Raw genomic sequence first — 15,209 nt, forward strand, 5'->3', positions numbered from 1 at the left:
AAAAGGGGGGGGGGACATAATGACAACCAAAACCATCTCAATTCCTGAAGCAGGATGGGTTTTAATGGGTTGGAGGGATATATTGCAATTAATATATTGTCTCCTGCCCATTAAAACCCATCCCACAAAGGTTATGGGCTCAGTACTGTGTAGGAATACAGATTTTGTGTTTTGTAGAGATTTCTTGAAGTTGTTGCCTGAGTATTTCTGAAGTGGGCTGAGGAGGAGGAGGAGGAAGAAGCCAGATTACTTCTGGACTTGATCAAAAACCTAATTCCTGTGCTTTTAATTTTGTTGTCAGGGGTAGGACTTTGGAACTCTGCACAACTTGTCACACACGTGTGAGCCTGGAGGGATAGACTGCAATTAATAAATCATCTCCTATTAAAACTTATCCTGCACCTGAAGGCGTTTTCTCTCTTTTGAAACGAACGAATCGAAAACACAGGAACTCCACAAGAAAATCCCCTCTTTTCTGCGCGCCGCCGAGGGAGGAGGGGAATCAGGCGAAAATGGCTCTCGGGACTGAAAACCGAAAGCTACTTTCGCAATCACGTGGCGCCGCGGAGAAGGGCGAAGAGGCTTCGTTTTGCGGCTCGCCGGAGAGGAAGAAGTAGTCTGGACGGGGGTCTCGGAACAAAAGCGATCCTAACAGGTGGGTGCTTGGTTGCGGGGGGCAACGAGGGGCTCCCTCCGAAAGGAGATCCTTCCTGGACTTCCGCATTCCAGATCCCAAGCGGGAGACTTTTCAAGCTGGCCTCGCTGCAAACCCCGTTTCGCAGGGATCCTGAACGGCACCTCAAGCCCCGTTGAGGCGCGTTTACTTGGAAGTAAATGCAGGACTGCACGGAATTCAGCAACGCCGGTTTCGGTGGGACCGGCCTCTAGTTGCTATATTATTGGGTTACAGCCAAACCAGGCAAACAGGCCCGTTGCGCGGGGCTTTTGCGGTCTTCCTTTCTTCTTGCTTATCGAATCATAGAATTTATAGACTTGGGACCACGAGGGTCATCTAGTCCAACCCCCTGCAATGAAGGGATCTTTGAGCTTAATCCAGCCCCGGACTCTTGGGAGGAGGCGTTGCTGGGTTTGTTTCTGGCCTGATCCAGCAAGGGACTCTTTGTGTTCCTGAAGATCGGAAGCACTTTGAAAAGGCTTCTAAAAAGATCAAGGATCAAAGTAACGCGCTGTCTTTCTCCGTCTCTCTCAAACACACACACAATCGCTGTCAGCCATACATAACGCTCTCCATCAAGGACAAGCTCTAAGATAAAGGTAAAGGGACCCCTGACTGTTAGGTCCAGTCGCGGGCGACTCTGGGGTTGCGGCGCTCATCTCGCTTTATTGGCCGAGGGAGCCGGCGTACAGCTTCCGGGTCATGTGGCCAGCATGACTAAGCCGCTTCTGGCGAACCAGAGCAGTGCACGGAAACGCCGTTTACTTTCCCGCCGGAGCGGTACCTATTTATCTACTTGCACTTTGACGTGCTTCCGAAATGCTAGGTTGGCAGGAGCAGGGACCGAACAACGGGAGCTCACCCCGTGGCGGGGATTCGAACCGCCGACCTTCTGATCGGCAAGCCCTAGGCTCTGTGGTTTAACCCACAGCACTACCCATGTCCCCAAACTCCCCACCTGACTGCTTGAACATGGCTGAGGGACTTGGCGGACCACTTAATGATTTTTCTGCCTGTTGTAGCCAGTCGTATGCAGTGCTAGGGGCTATATGGTTTTTAATTGTGTTTTTGCAGGCACCACCACCTGAATGAAGCTCATGGTGGTCTGCAAACTAGAATTTGGGGTCCCATGCTAAAGCACACAATCAATAATAATAACAAATAATAATACATTTTATTTATATCCCGCCCTCCCCAGCCAAAGCTGGGCTCAGGGCGGCTAACAACAATCAAAATAATCCAACATTCTAAAATCATTCATTATAAAATTAATTAAAATCAAATTAAAATCAAATTGATGGCAACCATTAAGCAAAATTCTGTGCAGATTGCCAGAGGAGGGGCAATCTGCACAATCTCTCTCTCTCTCTCTCTCTCTCTCTCTCTCACACACACACACACACACACACAGAGAGACACAGCTTTTCTCTCCCTACAGCCTTGCAGCTGTGTTGCAGTGACTCAGTATCCTGCCACACCCTTCTCTCTCCCCATCAGGTTTCATTGTGACATCCTCCCCTTTACTCTCCTGCTCCCACAGTTCCCCCATGGGTACTCAAAGACCTCTCATCGTGCCCTGGCTAATTGAACAGTTGGATGCCCGGCGGTACCCGGGGCTGTCATGGCTGAACCCAGAACGGACCCTGTTCCGAGTGCCGTGGAAACACGGCTCACGGCAGAATATTTGCGACGAGGATTTCCAGCTCTTTGAGGTAATCTTGTAGTGTTTCCTTTGGTGTGTGTCCCACATCGCATCCCATCTTCCTCAACCTGATGCCCTTCAGCTGTTTTGAACTACAACTCCCATCGTCCCAAGCCATGCTGGTTGGGCTGCTGGGAGTTGTAGTTCAAAATGTCTTCAGGGCGTCAGCTTGGGGAAAGCTGGGGAAGAGGTTTCCTTCGTGTTTTAACTGTAACGTTCTGGAATAGTTGTGGGAGGTGGGCGGGATGAATGGGGTTCAAGGGAGACCAAAACAAATTACAGTGGTACCTCGGGTTACAGGCGCTTCAGGTTACAAACTACGCTAACCCAGAAATAGTACCTCAGGTTAAGAACTTTGCTTCAGGATGAGAACAGAAATCGTGCTCTGGCGGCACAGCGGCAGCGGGAGGCCCCATTAGCTAAAGTGGTACCTCAGGTTAAGAACAGTTTCAGGTTAAGAACGGACCTCCAGAACGAAGTTCTTAACCCGAGGCACCACTGTACAGTGGTACCTCGCAAGATGAATGCCTCATAAGACGAAAAACTCGCAAGACGAAAGAGTTTTCATTTTTTGAGTTGCTTCGCAAGACGAATTTCCCTATGGGCTTGCTTCGCAAGACGAAAACGTCTTGCAAGTTTGTTTCCTTTTTCTTAAAACCGTTAATACCCAGGGTGCATTCAGGGGGTGCCGTTGCGACTTGACTTCGAGGAGCAACTCATAGCACGCGGTGTGGTAGCCTTTTTTGAGGTTTTTGAAGACTTTGGTGATTTTTGAAGCTTTTCCAAAATCCATGCTTCGCAAGACAAAAAATTCGCAAGACGAAAAAACTCACAGGACGAATTAATTTCGTCTTGCAAGGTACCACTGTATTATTATTTACTGAACAAAGCAGCAGAACAAAGGTCTCTGCCCTTTCTTCCCCAATGATCTTGCGTGGCTTCCCCTCTGCCTTGCACCATCCACAAACAGAGATAGGATACTGGATCCCACGGGGCATTCGCATCCCTCCCAAGATTCACTTTCAAAATATTTCGTGATTGGGTCATGCTTATGCTTTCCAGACGCTTTATCACATTGGTCAGCCTCCTCTGCACACATTCCAGCTTATCAATATCCTTCTTAAATTGTGGCACTCCGAACTGAACACAGCACTGGGGCATTTGATGGGGTTACGTTTCCTCTGAAGGAGCAGGTTCATAGCTTGGGGGTTACTCCTGGATCCTTTGCTGTCACTTGAGTCTCAGGTGGCCTCAGTGGCCCGGAGTGCCTTCTGTCAGCTTCGGCTGGTGGCCCAGCTACGCCCCTATCTGGACAGGGATAGCCTAACTACTGTTGTCTATGCTCTGGTAACCTCAGGGTTAGATTACTGCAATGCGTTATACGTAGGGCTGCCTCTGAAGACAGTTCAGAAACATCAGCTAGTGAAGAATTCAGGTTGCTCACTGGAGCAAGACGGTTTGAGCATATTACACTGATCCTGGTCCGACTGCACTGGCTACCAATTACCGTATTTTTCGCTCTATAGGACGCACTGGACCACAAGACGCAGCTAGTTTTTAGAGGGGGAAATCAAGAAAAAAAATACTATTCCCCCCCAGCCCCAAAGAGCAGCGGACAGGCTTAGTTTTTAAGAGGGAAAAAGTGCATCCTATGGAGTGAAAAATACAGTAGTTTCTGGGCCCAATTCAAAGTGCTGCTTTTAACCTATAAAGCCTTAAACGGCTCAGGACCTCAATGCCTCAAGGACCGCCTCTTTCCATATGAACCTACCCAGACCCTGAGATCATCTTCTGTGGCCCTCCTTCGTGTGCCTCCTCCTCGAGAGGTCTGGAGGGTGGCAACACGAGAACGGGGCCTCCTCTGCAGTGGCTCCCCGTCTGTGGAATGCTCTCCCCAGGGAAGTTCGCCTGGCACCTTCATTATATACCTTTAGGCATTAAGCACAAACATTTAATTTTAACCAGACCTTTGGTTGATCTGATTTAAAAAACAAAACTGGGGGGGGGGCGCTATTGTTGTTTTTATTTTTATTAGGTATTTTGTGGTTTTATATCTTGATTTTATTCTGTGAAGCGCCTTGATACCCCCGGGTAAAGGGCGGTATATAAATTCATTAAATAATAATAATAATAATTTGTGGTGTAAAAGGTTACGGGATTTCAGCAGGAAATTACGGGATAACCACTGATTGGAAACGAAGCAGTGTGTGACTTCCCTGGGCCACATCCTGAGCAGAAATCACTCAGAATGTGCAGTAAAATCTGGAGGGACCTCCAGTTTTGTGGCAGGTCGGAGAGTCCTGGGGGCAGCTGACCTAAATCCATCTGTCAAGATGATACAAGGGTTGAAGGAGGGAAAGAGTTGACCGTGAGCCTTTCAGATAGTCTTTATGGGTGAGCAGGGTGCTATAGCTGGGCTTAGAAGTCTGCTGTGTGTGGGTATGAAATCTCCGTAAAGGTAAAGGGACCCCTGACCATTAGGTCCAGTCGTGAGCGACTCTGGGGTTGCGGCGCTCATTTCGCTTTGTTGGCAGAGGGAGCCAGCGTACAGCTTCCGGGTCATGTGGCCAGCATGACTAAGCTACTTCTGGCGAACCCCAGCAGCCCACGGAAACGCCGTTTACCTTCCTGCCAGAGCAGTACCTATTTATCTACTTGCACTGGCATGCTTTCGAACTGCTAGGTTGGCAGGAGCAGGGACCCAGCAATGGGAGCTCACCCATTGTGGGGATTTGAACCACCAACCTTCTGATCGGCAGGTCCTAGGCTCTGTGGTTTAACCCACAGCGCCACCCACATCCCTATGAAATCTCCCTACCTAACTGCTTTCTTTCCAGGACTGGGCCATTGCCAGAGGCCGCTATCGCCCAGGCTTTGACCAGCGGACACCCTCTGAGTGGAAAAGGAACTTCCGCTCAGCCCTGAACCGGAAGGAGGGGATCCGCATGTTTCAGGATAACAGCACAGACTCCGAAGACCCCCACAAGGTGTTTGAAATCCTGCATGCCCCAAGTAGGTAGATCGGACAGAGCAGAGGGCTTCCGATGGGGATCGCTAGGCAAAAGATGCGAGGAGGAGCCAAGGATCAGACCGAGAATCTCCTCTGTTTGTAATCTTGTAGATCTGAATGACTCTGCCCAGGGGGCAGCAGTCGGTGATGTTTCGCCTACCCTGTCTGGGAGCACAGGACTGTGCGGAGACAGTTCTTCCTCTTCTCAGGTCAGTGCTTCTACTTTCCTCCCTGTCCCAGTCCCTGCAGCCATGGGATGGGGAAGTGGAAAGAAGAAGCAGAGCAGCCTGTAGGGGAGACGCCAGTGGGAGGAGGACAGGGAAAGAGGACTAAACAGTCTGTGAACCTTCTCTATCCTGTCCTTCAGGGCGATACCCTGGAGAGCATGCTGAGTTCCCTGGAATATTGCAGCCCCGCAGAAGGTGAGTGATCCAGGATACTGGAAAGGGATTGGTTCGGATGCTGCAGGAAATAGATGAGGTATAAATGCATCAAATAAATGAATAAATATAATAAAAACATGGAGAAGAAATGAAGGGGAAATTCTAAATCAAGCCACGTTCAACACTCAGGCCACCAAGCTTAGTTTACTTAGTTTTGCTTATTTTATATATAGATGCTCACTTTTCTTGGAGACATCTGAACAGAGAACCTTGGGGCTGGTTTCACATACCATTTTAATCAGTTTTCACTGCATAGTTTTGTGCATATGTATTTTTTCTTTTTGATTCAGCCAGTGGCGTAGCGTGGGTTGTCAGCACCCGGGGCAAGGAAAGTAATTTGCACCCCCTAACCCGTGGATTTGCGCCCCCTAACCCTAACCCCCAGATGTTGCGCCCGGTGCGGCCGGGCCCCCCTGCACCCCCCACGCTACGCCACTGGATTCAGCTGTCCCAAGCCTGTGCTCCATGTATCAGATGGGATGTAGAGAAGAAAGTTGTGAGAGTGCTGCTGGTGAATGAAATTCTCTTTCCTCCTCCCATCCCACCCCTAGAATCTGTTTTCTTTCCAGATCTGAAAGAGGAGTCCTGCATTCCAGCCCTATATTGCCCCATTCCCTCCAAAACAACAACCAAAGAACCTTTGACCATTAGCAGCTTCTGCCCTAATGCACTAGGCATTCCTAACTCCCCAGAAATCCCAGAATTTTGGCATTCTCAGGCACTCATTCTAGATCCACCTCTTTCTGTGTGCGCCTGCCGAGTATCACATTTTCTTTTTTGTTGTTGTTGTTCTTCTGAAATATGTTGTTTTTGCTGCCAGGAGCAGAGAATCTAGCTTGCATTAGAGACCAGCTCCCATTCAGCGTGGATACAAATCTACCTGTAATCGCAGAGCCACAGCTGGATCAGATACTGGGAGCTGCTACATTTGGTGAGCTTCTTGGATCTAGAGGAAATATTGTCAGGGCCAAGCCGAGATTGCAACCATTATCCCTTTCATCTAGTGTGGGAGGAACCAAAGGTAGATCTTCTGCGTGCTTTGTGGTAGGCTTCCCGACTCCCAGTTGCTGAACAGCAACAAAAAACAGTTCCCATCTCCTTAGGAACAGTCTAGTAGATTTTTGTTCTGAAAGTGGTGGGAATTGCGGCATTGTCAGGCTTCTCTCTCTGCCAACCTAGCAGTTCAAAAGCATGCCAGTGCAAGTAGATAAATAGGTACCACTCCGGCGGGAAGGTAAATGGCGTTTCTGTGCGCTGCTCTGCTTCACCAGAAGTGGTTTAGTCATGCTGGCCACATGACCTGGAAGCTGTACGCCGGCTCCCTCGGCCAATAAAGCAAGATGAGCGCCGCAACCCCAGAGTCGCCTTTGACTGGACTTAACCGTCCAGGGGTCCTTTAGCTTTTTTTACCTCTCTCTCGATTCTGTTTTTTGTGTCTGTGTTGGGTATCAAGTGCTTGCTTTGTCTTTTTCTCTTCAACCATGTTTAGCACTAGGAGCAGAGAATCCCGTTTTCTGTGGAGGCCTGCCCCCATCCGAGTTGAATCTAGTTCCACCCACAACTGCAGCATCTCCCCTGCAGAGCCTCTCGAGTAGCGATACTTTCGGTGAGCTCCTTGAATCTAAAAGAAGTATCTGGTCCCCTTGGTGCTGCTGTGCTTTTAAGTAGTAGAAATCAGGGTGTAAAGTAGCAGGTGGAGAACTCCTTTGGCTGGGTGGGCCAGATCTTTATACCCACCCACCCTCCCTCCTAGGCCAACTTCGACATCAGATGATTGGCAGGCGGGGGAAACCATCTGACAAGTTGTGAAAATAAAATCGATTGGCTTGTTGTTTAATATAGTGGTACCTCGAGTTAAGTACTTAATTCGTTCCAGAGGTCCATACTTAACCTGAAACTGTTCTTAACCTGAAGACCACTTTAGCTAATGGGGCCTCCCACTGCTGCCACGCTGCAGGAGCATGATTTCTGTTCTCATCCTGAAGCAAAGTTTTTAACCCGAGGTACTATTTCTGAGTTAGCAGTCTGTAACCTGAAGTGTGTAACCCGAGGTACCACTGTATATATTTAGCCCAGTGAAAATAGCTTGGAAGCTGGAGCTGACCCACTAGCCATCATCCGTCTCGCTCATGATCTCTCCCCCTGATGAAGGAAACCCTTAGCGCTCGTATATTTCGCCAATCAGGTTGAGCTTATAACCCAAAACCTTTCCCTCCCATGATGTTTTTGCTGCGTTGGCATCACCAAAGTGACCTTCCTGGGCAGAAGTGCCCAACCTCACAGGGCTCTTGTAAGGATTATAGGAGTGGGGAGCTATGTAGACCACCTTGTGCTCTTTGAAGGAAAGGTGGGATATAAATGCAATAATGAATGAACAATATCAGTTGGGGAAGATAGTCTGGAGTCCCTATTGCACATAGCTGGGAGTGAATGCAGTGCCACATACACTCATACCTCTTGTCACGTTTGCTTCAGGTTAAATCTTTTCAGGTTGCATCCCGCGGCGACCAGGAAGTACCAGAAAGGGTTACTTCCGGGTTTCGCCACTCGCGCATGCGCAGCTGCTCAAAAGTGATTTCACGTGCATGCACAGAAGCGGCAAATTGTGACCCACACACTCACAGACGAGGGTTGCGTTCTGCTCAACCAGAGGTACCACTGAACTTTGGAGGACTTCCGTATAAGACTGTGCTGTTACATTGAATGGGTGGTTCCTCTGGAAGAGGTTTGGCAATTAAGCGGCAATTTGCTGCTCTCTGTTTTCAGCGGTCGTTCCAGAATGATACTGGCTGCTGCACGAGCAGAGCAATAAGTCGCTCTCGTCCCGGGGAACAGCAAAGGCTGTGTCTCCTGCCGCTGGGAGACAGGAAGAGTGGGTGGTGTTTTGCACCTGGCTCCCCCAAACTATCCCTCTCTCCTCCTCAGAGTCAGATTTCGAGGTCCGAGTCTACTATCGGGGTCGGCTGGTCCTCGCCGACGTGTTCAAGAACGTGCGAGGCCTGTGCTTCGTGCCTCCAGGCTCCCAGGGCCGCTACCCCGATTTGGCAGACGTGGTCCTGCCTGACCCAGCCTGCTTGAATGACAGTCTGCAAGTGACCTACACTCAGCGCCTTCTGCGAGGCGTGGCTCCGGGGGTGGTTCTCCGTATCGAGGGCATGACTCTGTGTGGCATGCGCCAAGGCCATTGCCATGTGTCCTGGAGCCAGTCAGAGATGCCTGAAGGCGAGACGCCTCACGGTGCTCTACTGAAGGAACAGTTGGGTCCCATTTACAGCCTGCATCAGTTTGTGCAAGGTACGCAAGGGCTATGTTGCCTGTCCCATAATGGCTCCTGGGTAAGGGTTGGTGTCTTAAGGGCTCACCCTCACTGTTAAGAGAACTTTTGCAACAAGTTTCGATTCTCTTTCCACCACTGCAAGAGGGACAGGTACTCAACTCACATGCCAACTGAAATACAAGTAAATGGTTGTGCCTTCAGGACGGCGATGGGGAATCTGTGGCTCCCCGGATGTTCATAGACTCCTAGTCCTCCTGGGCTGATGTAGTGGGGAAAACATCAAAAGCAACTTATTACAGTGGTTCTGGGACACAGGTGGCGCTGTGGTCTAAACCACTGAGCCTCTTGGGCTTGCTGGTCAGAAGGCCCGCCGTTCGGATCCCCATGACAGGGTCAGCTCCCGCTGCTCGGTCTCAGCTCCTGCCAACTTGGCAGTTCGAAAGCACGCCAATGCAAGTAGATAAATAGGTACCAGTGTGGCAGGAAGGTAAACGGCGTTTCTGTGCGCTCTGGTTTCCATCACGGTGTCCCGTTGTGCCAGAAGCGGTTTAGTCATGCTGGCCACATGACCTGGAAAGCTGTCTGCGGACAGATGCCGGCTCCCTCGGCCTGAAAAGCGAGATGAGTGCCGCAACCCCATAGTCGCCTTTGACTGGACTTAACCGTCCAGGGGTCCTTTACCTTTTACAGTGGTCCTGTTCTTACCTTCAGGGTTGTGTTCCAAGAGTGGCTGCAGGGTTCCGTCCTCTCCCCTGTACTGTTTTAGCATCTTTACCAGGGTGGTTTAACATGCAGCCTTTTTGGTGGACCTTGGCAACATTGGATACCCCTCCACAGCCCTCGTACGGAGTTAAAGGCCACAGAGATAGTAATCAGCTGAGGAACTGATAGGGTTTTAGAATATGAAGGAAATGCTCTCCTCCCTTTCTGTCCCTGCCTCTCCAGACCTGGTTGGATATATGGAAGGCAAACAGGGATCTCCTAAATACACCTTGTGGTTATGCTTTGGGGAAGATTGGCCAGACACCCGGCGGCCCTGGAAGAAAAAACTGCTCATGGTGGAAGTAAGTACTTCTGTCCCTTTCCATGCTTTGCTTAAGCACCATCCAATACGTTGCCCTCTTTTCCGCAGCTCAGAAGCAAACATCTACAAGTGCTGCCTCCAACTGATTTAACACAGCTGATTCGCTGCAACCAGGGTTGCTCATGCATGGTTTGAAAAGTGGGGTATACTTTTAGTCTGTTATTGAGGGGGCATCTATGAGCTGGGATGGAAGACCTGGAGATTAATTCTGCCACAGTCATTGCTTGGAACATGTCCTCCTGCACCATCTTCCTCCTGTTTATTCCAAACCTGGTATGGATCTGAGGTACTCACAAAAAGGCTATCCCATCATACTTTGACCCAGGCATAAAGATAACTAAAGAAGATATTGCTAACGCACCTTGAAAAGCTTTACCACAGGCTTCCTCAACCTCTGCCCTCCAGATGTTTTTGGCCTACAACTCCCATGATCCCTAGCTAGTAGGACCAGTGGTCAGGGATGATGGGAATTGTAGTCTCAAAACATCTGGAGGGCCGAGGTTGAGGAAGCCTGTTTTACCACTTTGATCAATGTTGACTTGAGCAGTGAAGGTTCCTTTGTCTGAGGATTCACTGTGGGACCTGTGGACCTCCAGACGTTGTTTGACTACAGTCCCCATCAGCCACAGGCAGCAAAGGCCAGTGGTCAGGGATGATAGGATTTGTAGTCCAGCAACATCTGGAGGACTGAGAGAAGAGGGAAATAGGATATTGGCTAAGGTGACACATGCATCATTTTGGAATCAAAGCACATAAGAAAATCTTTACAACTGTTTTATACACAGGCGGGATTATGTAAAACTAAGATTGACTGATCGTGATTTTTTGAATTGAGTAACAGGTCCTTTAAGTCTTGTAAGTATCTTAAAAATCAAAGCCTCAGACTCCCTGTGCTTAAGCTAGAGAATAAAATTATTTAGTGGTAAGGGTAAAAGCAGTGATGTCATACAAACCAGCTTGGGGGTGTGGGAGAACTGGAATTGGGAGTCCTAACAAACATGCAAAGGACCACAGGTCCCCATCCCTGCAACAGATAGTTTACATCATCTATAGCTTTCATAAGGACTTATCTTTTTGCAAAATTGGATACCTGATCAACTGTGGGTACTTCTTTAGCTGATAAATATGTACAGTGGTACCTCGGTTTAAGAACGATTTGGTTCACAAGCTCTGCAAAACCGGAAACAGGGTCTTGGTTTCAGAACTTTACCTCAGTCTAAGAATGGAATCCGAACGGTGGAAGGCCTCATTAGGGAAAGCGTGTCTTTGTTTAAGAATGGTTTTGGTTTAAGAATGGACTTCCGGAGCAGATTAAGTTCATAAACCGAGGTACCACTGTATACCACTGTATATATACAGTGGTACCTCGGGTTAAGAACTTAATTCGTTCCAGTGGTCCGTTCTTAACCTGAAACGGTTCTTAATCTGAGGCGTGCTTTCGCTAATGGGGCCTCCTGCTACCGCTGGCATGCGATTTCCGTTTTTATCCTGGGGCAAAGTTCTTAACCTGGAGCAGTGTCTGTAACCCAAAGCGTCTGTAACCCAAGGTACCACTGTATGTCCATTAATCAGCAAAACTCTGTAGCCAAAGTCTGTTTTCACTGCAGTGGGCAGAGCAGTTCCCTCTAAGGTAGCCTAGCCCTCCCTCCTTTTATGTAGCCCTGGGGATAAAGTGGGAAAATGCTATAGTCTCTGCCCTGCCACACACGGTAGGCAGTTCTAAGAACTAAATGAACGGAACACAAGTAGCAGCAACTGTTTTGTTCTCGTTCTCTCCCCACTTCCCTTTTTACAGGTCATCCCCAAGACCCTGGAAGCTCTCTACGAGTTGAGCCAGTCCAGCGGGGCCTCATCGTTAAAGGGAGCAGAGCCGGACCTAAGGATATCGGATTCGCTGCAAGGATCCTTTCTGGACCAACTGAGAGAATGGAGAGAGAAGATGGAGGTGCAGTTTAATTAGCCGCGCAAAACTTTTATCCCCTTTCAGAGATAGCTGCAGATTTGGGTCCTCTTCCTCAGGCAGCTTTCGGGGTTTCTCTTACGCAGCAGAATCGACACTCCTCTTTGCCACTCCTGAGAAAGGGGCTTGCCGGTAGCCCCTTTGGTGAAGATAGTCACTGCTCACTTGCACAAACCTTCCACTGAGACAGCTGGCAGCTGCTGTCGGTTTCTATTAGCATCCCTGCATGCAGAGGATATTCAAGAGTTTGTGGGGGTTTTTCGTTTGTTTTTTGCTTCATCCGTTCTTGTTCATATCATTCGCTGGTTTCGTCGTAGGCGTCACAACCACAATCAGCAGCTGAACATGGCGAAAACACGCCTCTTTAACTAGGTCTTTGGCTGTTAAACACTCTCTGGCTTTTAAAATGTGAGGGTTTTTTCTTTATTATTATGTTATGCACTTTGTGTTTTTATGTTGTAAACCACCATGTGATCTTTAGGTGAAAGCCGGTATATAAATTTAAGAAATAATAATAATGGCAAAAACTGGATTTATTATCTCTGAGTGTCCCAATTATGCTTAAGATTTAATGTTACTTTTTACTGCTTCTTGTTTGCAATCTTAGTGTGTTTTTTTATCTCACTTTTTAATCCACAGTAATTCTGATGCAGGCTTGCTGTTTTTCTTAAAAATCATTAGATGCATCCAGTCCTTTTGATGGTGCTAAGATAGTAGCAAGTTTTTGCCAATTCTCACCCTGTTTGCCCTAATATAACTCCAATTGGTCTCCTGCCTTTTTCCTTATTTCAGTCCTCAGCTCTGCTAATCATCTTGTTATAAACTTATTTTAAAGTCTCCTCCCTTCCCTTGATCTTATTCCTTTCTCTCCATTTCTCCTTACATGATTTCATTGGTTATGCACTCCTTAGTCCACGCACTCATTGATCTGAGTACTTTTAGTAGAACAAGATTTAATTAAAAATACCATCTTCTGGTTATGTCCCCTCCCTTTTTCCTCTTGTCTGCAGTCGTTTGTTCTGGTTATGTTCACACGCCTCTAAACCATGGTTTGTTCAATAAACACAAGAGTAGTTTTACAGACAAGCAAACAAGCAACAACTGGTTTCCTCAAAGTGCTGGCTTGTTTTCCAGCTGTTTTTGCCTTGTTTTTCTATAGCTGGGTGGTATTCTCTAGGGTGGAGCTGCCAAACAAACCATAGTTAAGGCTGCTGGGCGCAGGTATTATGCCAAACCATAGTTTGAACAAACCAGTTTGTAAGCCAACAAAATCCCCCAATTGCTTTGCCTTATGGTTGCCAGAAAACAAACCATGGTTAGTCTGCTGGGTTGGGTTTGGATGTTCAAACTAAGTATGCTGAGCAAACCATGGCTCAGCATTATGTGTGAACCAGGCCACTGGCTTCTAACTCTGCATGGAACTCCCTACCTCTGCCTCTCTGGTTTCTTCTTTTAGAAAGCCAATTTATTCTGGACTGCATTTCCTTTCAACAGGCCATTACAGGTTTGGCTATACAGTACTTCCTCTCGGTTTCTTCCCTCCCTTCACTTCCTAATGATGCTGGTTAGATTTCAAAGCGTGACCCTGCGAAGCAGGGAATGATTTTTCTAAAATGCGCAGTACATAGTAATTTTAGGCACTTCATAAATAAAACTCAGAAGACTATGTACACACCATTTCAACCCCTAACCTGCCATAATTTTGAAGGCAAGAGCAGCAAAGAGTTGGAAGGATTCAATACAAGAAAAGCCTGCAGGATCGGATCAGAGGTCCAGCAACTAGTACTGGGAAGGAACTATCTTGCCTCTGAACCTGGAAACGCCACGCAGCCACGCAGCCATCACGATCAGTTACCATTCACAGACTGATCCTTCTAATCCCCCTTTTAAAGCCATCTAAGCCAGCGGCTGTCTCATCTTGTGGCAGCGAAGCCCATGAATCATTATACACTGTGTGGCACTTTCTCTCATCTGCTCTGAAACAACCTGCCAGTTCGTTTCACTGGATGACCAAAACTTTGACTGTTTCATGTGGGATAAAAACTTCAACCTGCTTTCTCTGCAATATGCTTGATGCTATTCACCCCCAGCTGATACGTTCTTTCCAAACATTTGTGTTGCGCTCTTACAGAGAAGGTGCTGCAGCTAATCTGAGCTGGAGTCCCGAGTGCCCAAGGGGTGTGAGTTCAGACAAAGTCCACATCTGTCCCTGACAACATTTCCCATTTTTGCTCTCTTACCATAGCACCTTTCCCACTAATTGGTGTCAGCCCCTGCAGGGTTAGCTGAAGCATCCACCCTACTAACACGGCTGCTCCTGCAGCCCTTTGGGCAAGAACCTCGCTGAGCAAATTAACTCAGGTTCTCTGGGCTCAAGGCTGCCGCCCCATTCTTACTCTCAACTTTTCCAATTCATAGCCTGGGGCAGGAAGTCAAAGTAACAGCAGCAGCAGAAGCAGCAACATAATCTTAGAAAACTGCCCCACCTTCTTCAAAATGAGAATTTTGTTTGCCAGCAGCTGTTTGTGGGGGTTGCTTAGAAGACTCCTTTAGCAATGTTATACCAGATTCTCAGAAGGGCTGTTACGTAGACTTCCTTCTCCGCGCAGTACCTCGCAAGTTTCTTCCTTACATTCTCCTCCCACCCCTTTTCAGCAGCAGTCTGATCCACCAGTGGTTGTATATACTACAACTCCCATCATCCCTAGCTAGCAGGACCAATGGTCAGTGGTGATGGGAATTGTAGTCCAAAAAAACACAAAAATAGCTGGAGACCCTGGTTTGGGAAACCCTGGTTTATACACTTCCTCCAGGGATAGCCAATGTAGTGCTCTCCTACTTACTCTCTTCACCCTCAGCCATTTGTCACACTGGTAGGGGATATTGGGAACTGTAGTTCTCCCAATACCTCTACTACATTGGCTACCCCTGTATTACCCCACCTCTCAGGTGTTTCTTGGGCAACCTGACTCTGGGCATCCTCAGGGGATGGCAACATCAATGACCAAAAGGGTACAGTCGACCACGTACAGCATAGGGAAGGGGAAAGCGAAGCTG

The 15,209-nt window shown here is 48.2% G+C and overlaps 1 protein-coding gene across 4 annotated transcripts; it reads left to right on the forward strand.

The window, feature by feature from the left end:
- The first annotated feature begins 231 nt into the window (after positions 1 to 231).
- IRF3 (interferon regulatory factor 3) lies at positions 232 to 13,246 on the forward strand. 4 transcript variants are annotated; one of them, XM_083709559.1, is made up of 11 exons: positions 414 to 655; positions 2,217 to 2,388; positions 5,216 to 5,390; positions 5,500 to 5,597; positions 5,756 to 5,810; positions 6,277 to 6,342; positions 6,652 to 6,762; positions 7,321 to 7,437; positions 8,757 to 9,125; positions 10,054 to 10,172; positions 11,988 to 13,246. In XM_083709559.1, exons 2-11 carry the CDS (start codon positions 2,224 to 2,226, stop codon positions 12,150 to 12,152), a joined length of 1,440 nt encoding a protein of 479 aa, XP_083565685.1. In that variant the 5' UTR covers positions 414 to 655; positions 2,217 to 2,223; the 3' UTR covers positions 12,153 to 13,246. The 4 variants fall into 4 exon arrangements, with proteins under 4 accessions (XP_083565687.1, XP_083565685.1, XP_083565686.1 ...); XM_083709560.1 differs by having other exon boundaries at positions 419 to 655; positions 7,327 to 7,437; XM_083709561.1 differs by lacking the exon at positions 6,277 to 6,342 and having other exon boundaries at positions 232 to 655.
- Positions 13,247 to 15,209: the final 1,963 nt, after the last annotated feature.

Source organism: Podarcis gaigeae (assembly GCF_964106915.1).
Source record: "Podarcis gaigeae genome assembly, chromosome: 13".
NCBI lineage: Eukaryota > Metazoa > Chordata > Lepidosauria > Squamata > Lacertidae > Podarcis > Podarcis gaigeae.

Bases quoted from the DNA above. Each gene is read 5' to 3' on its own strand.
- IRF3 (XM_083709559.1), top strand. From the start codon at position 2,224: ATGGGTACTCAAAGACCTCTCATCGTGCCCTGGCTAATTGAACAGTTG. The intron at 5,598-5,755 runs GTCAGTGCTTCT...CCTGTCCTTCAG, and splicing joins ACAGTTCTTCCTCTTCTCAG to GGCGATACCCTGGAGAGCAT. The intron at 7,438-8,756 runs GTGAGCTCCTTG...TCTCCTCCTCAG, and splicing joins CTCGAGTAGCGATACTTTCG to AGTCAGATTTCGAGGTCCGA.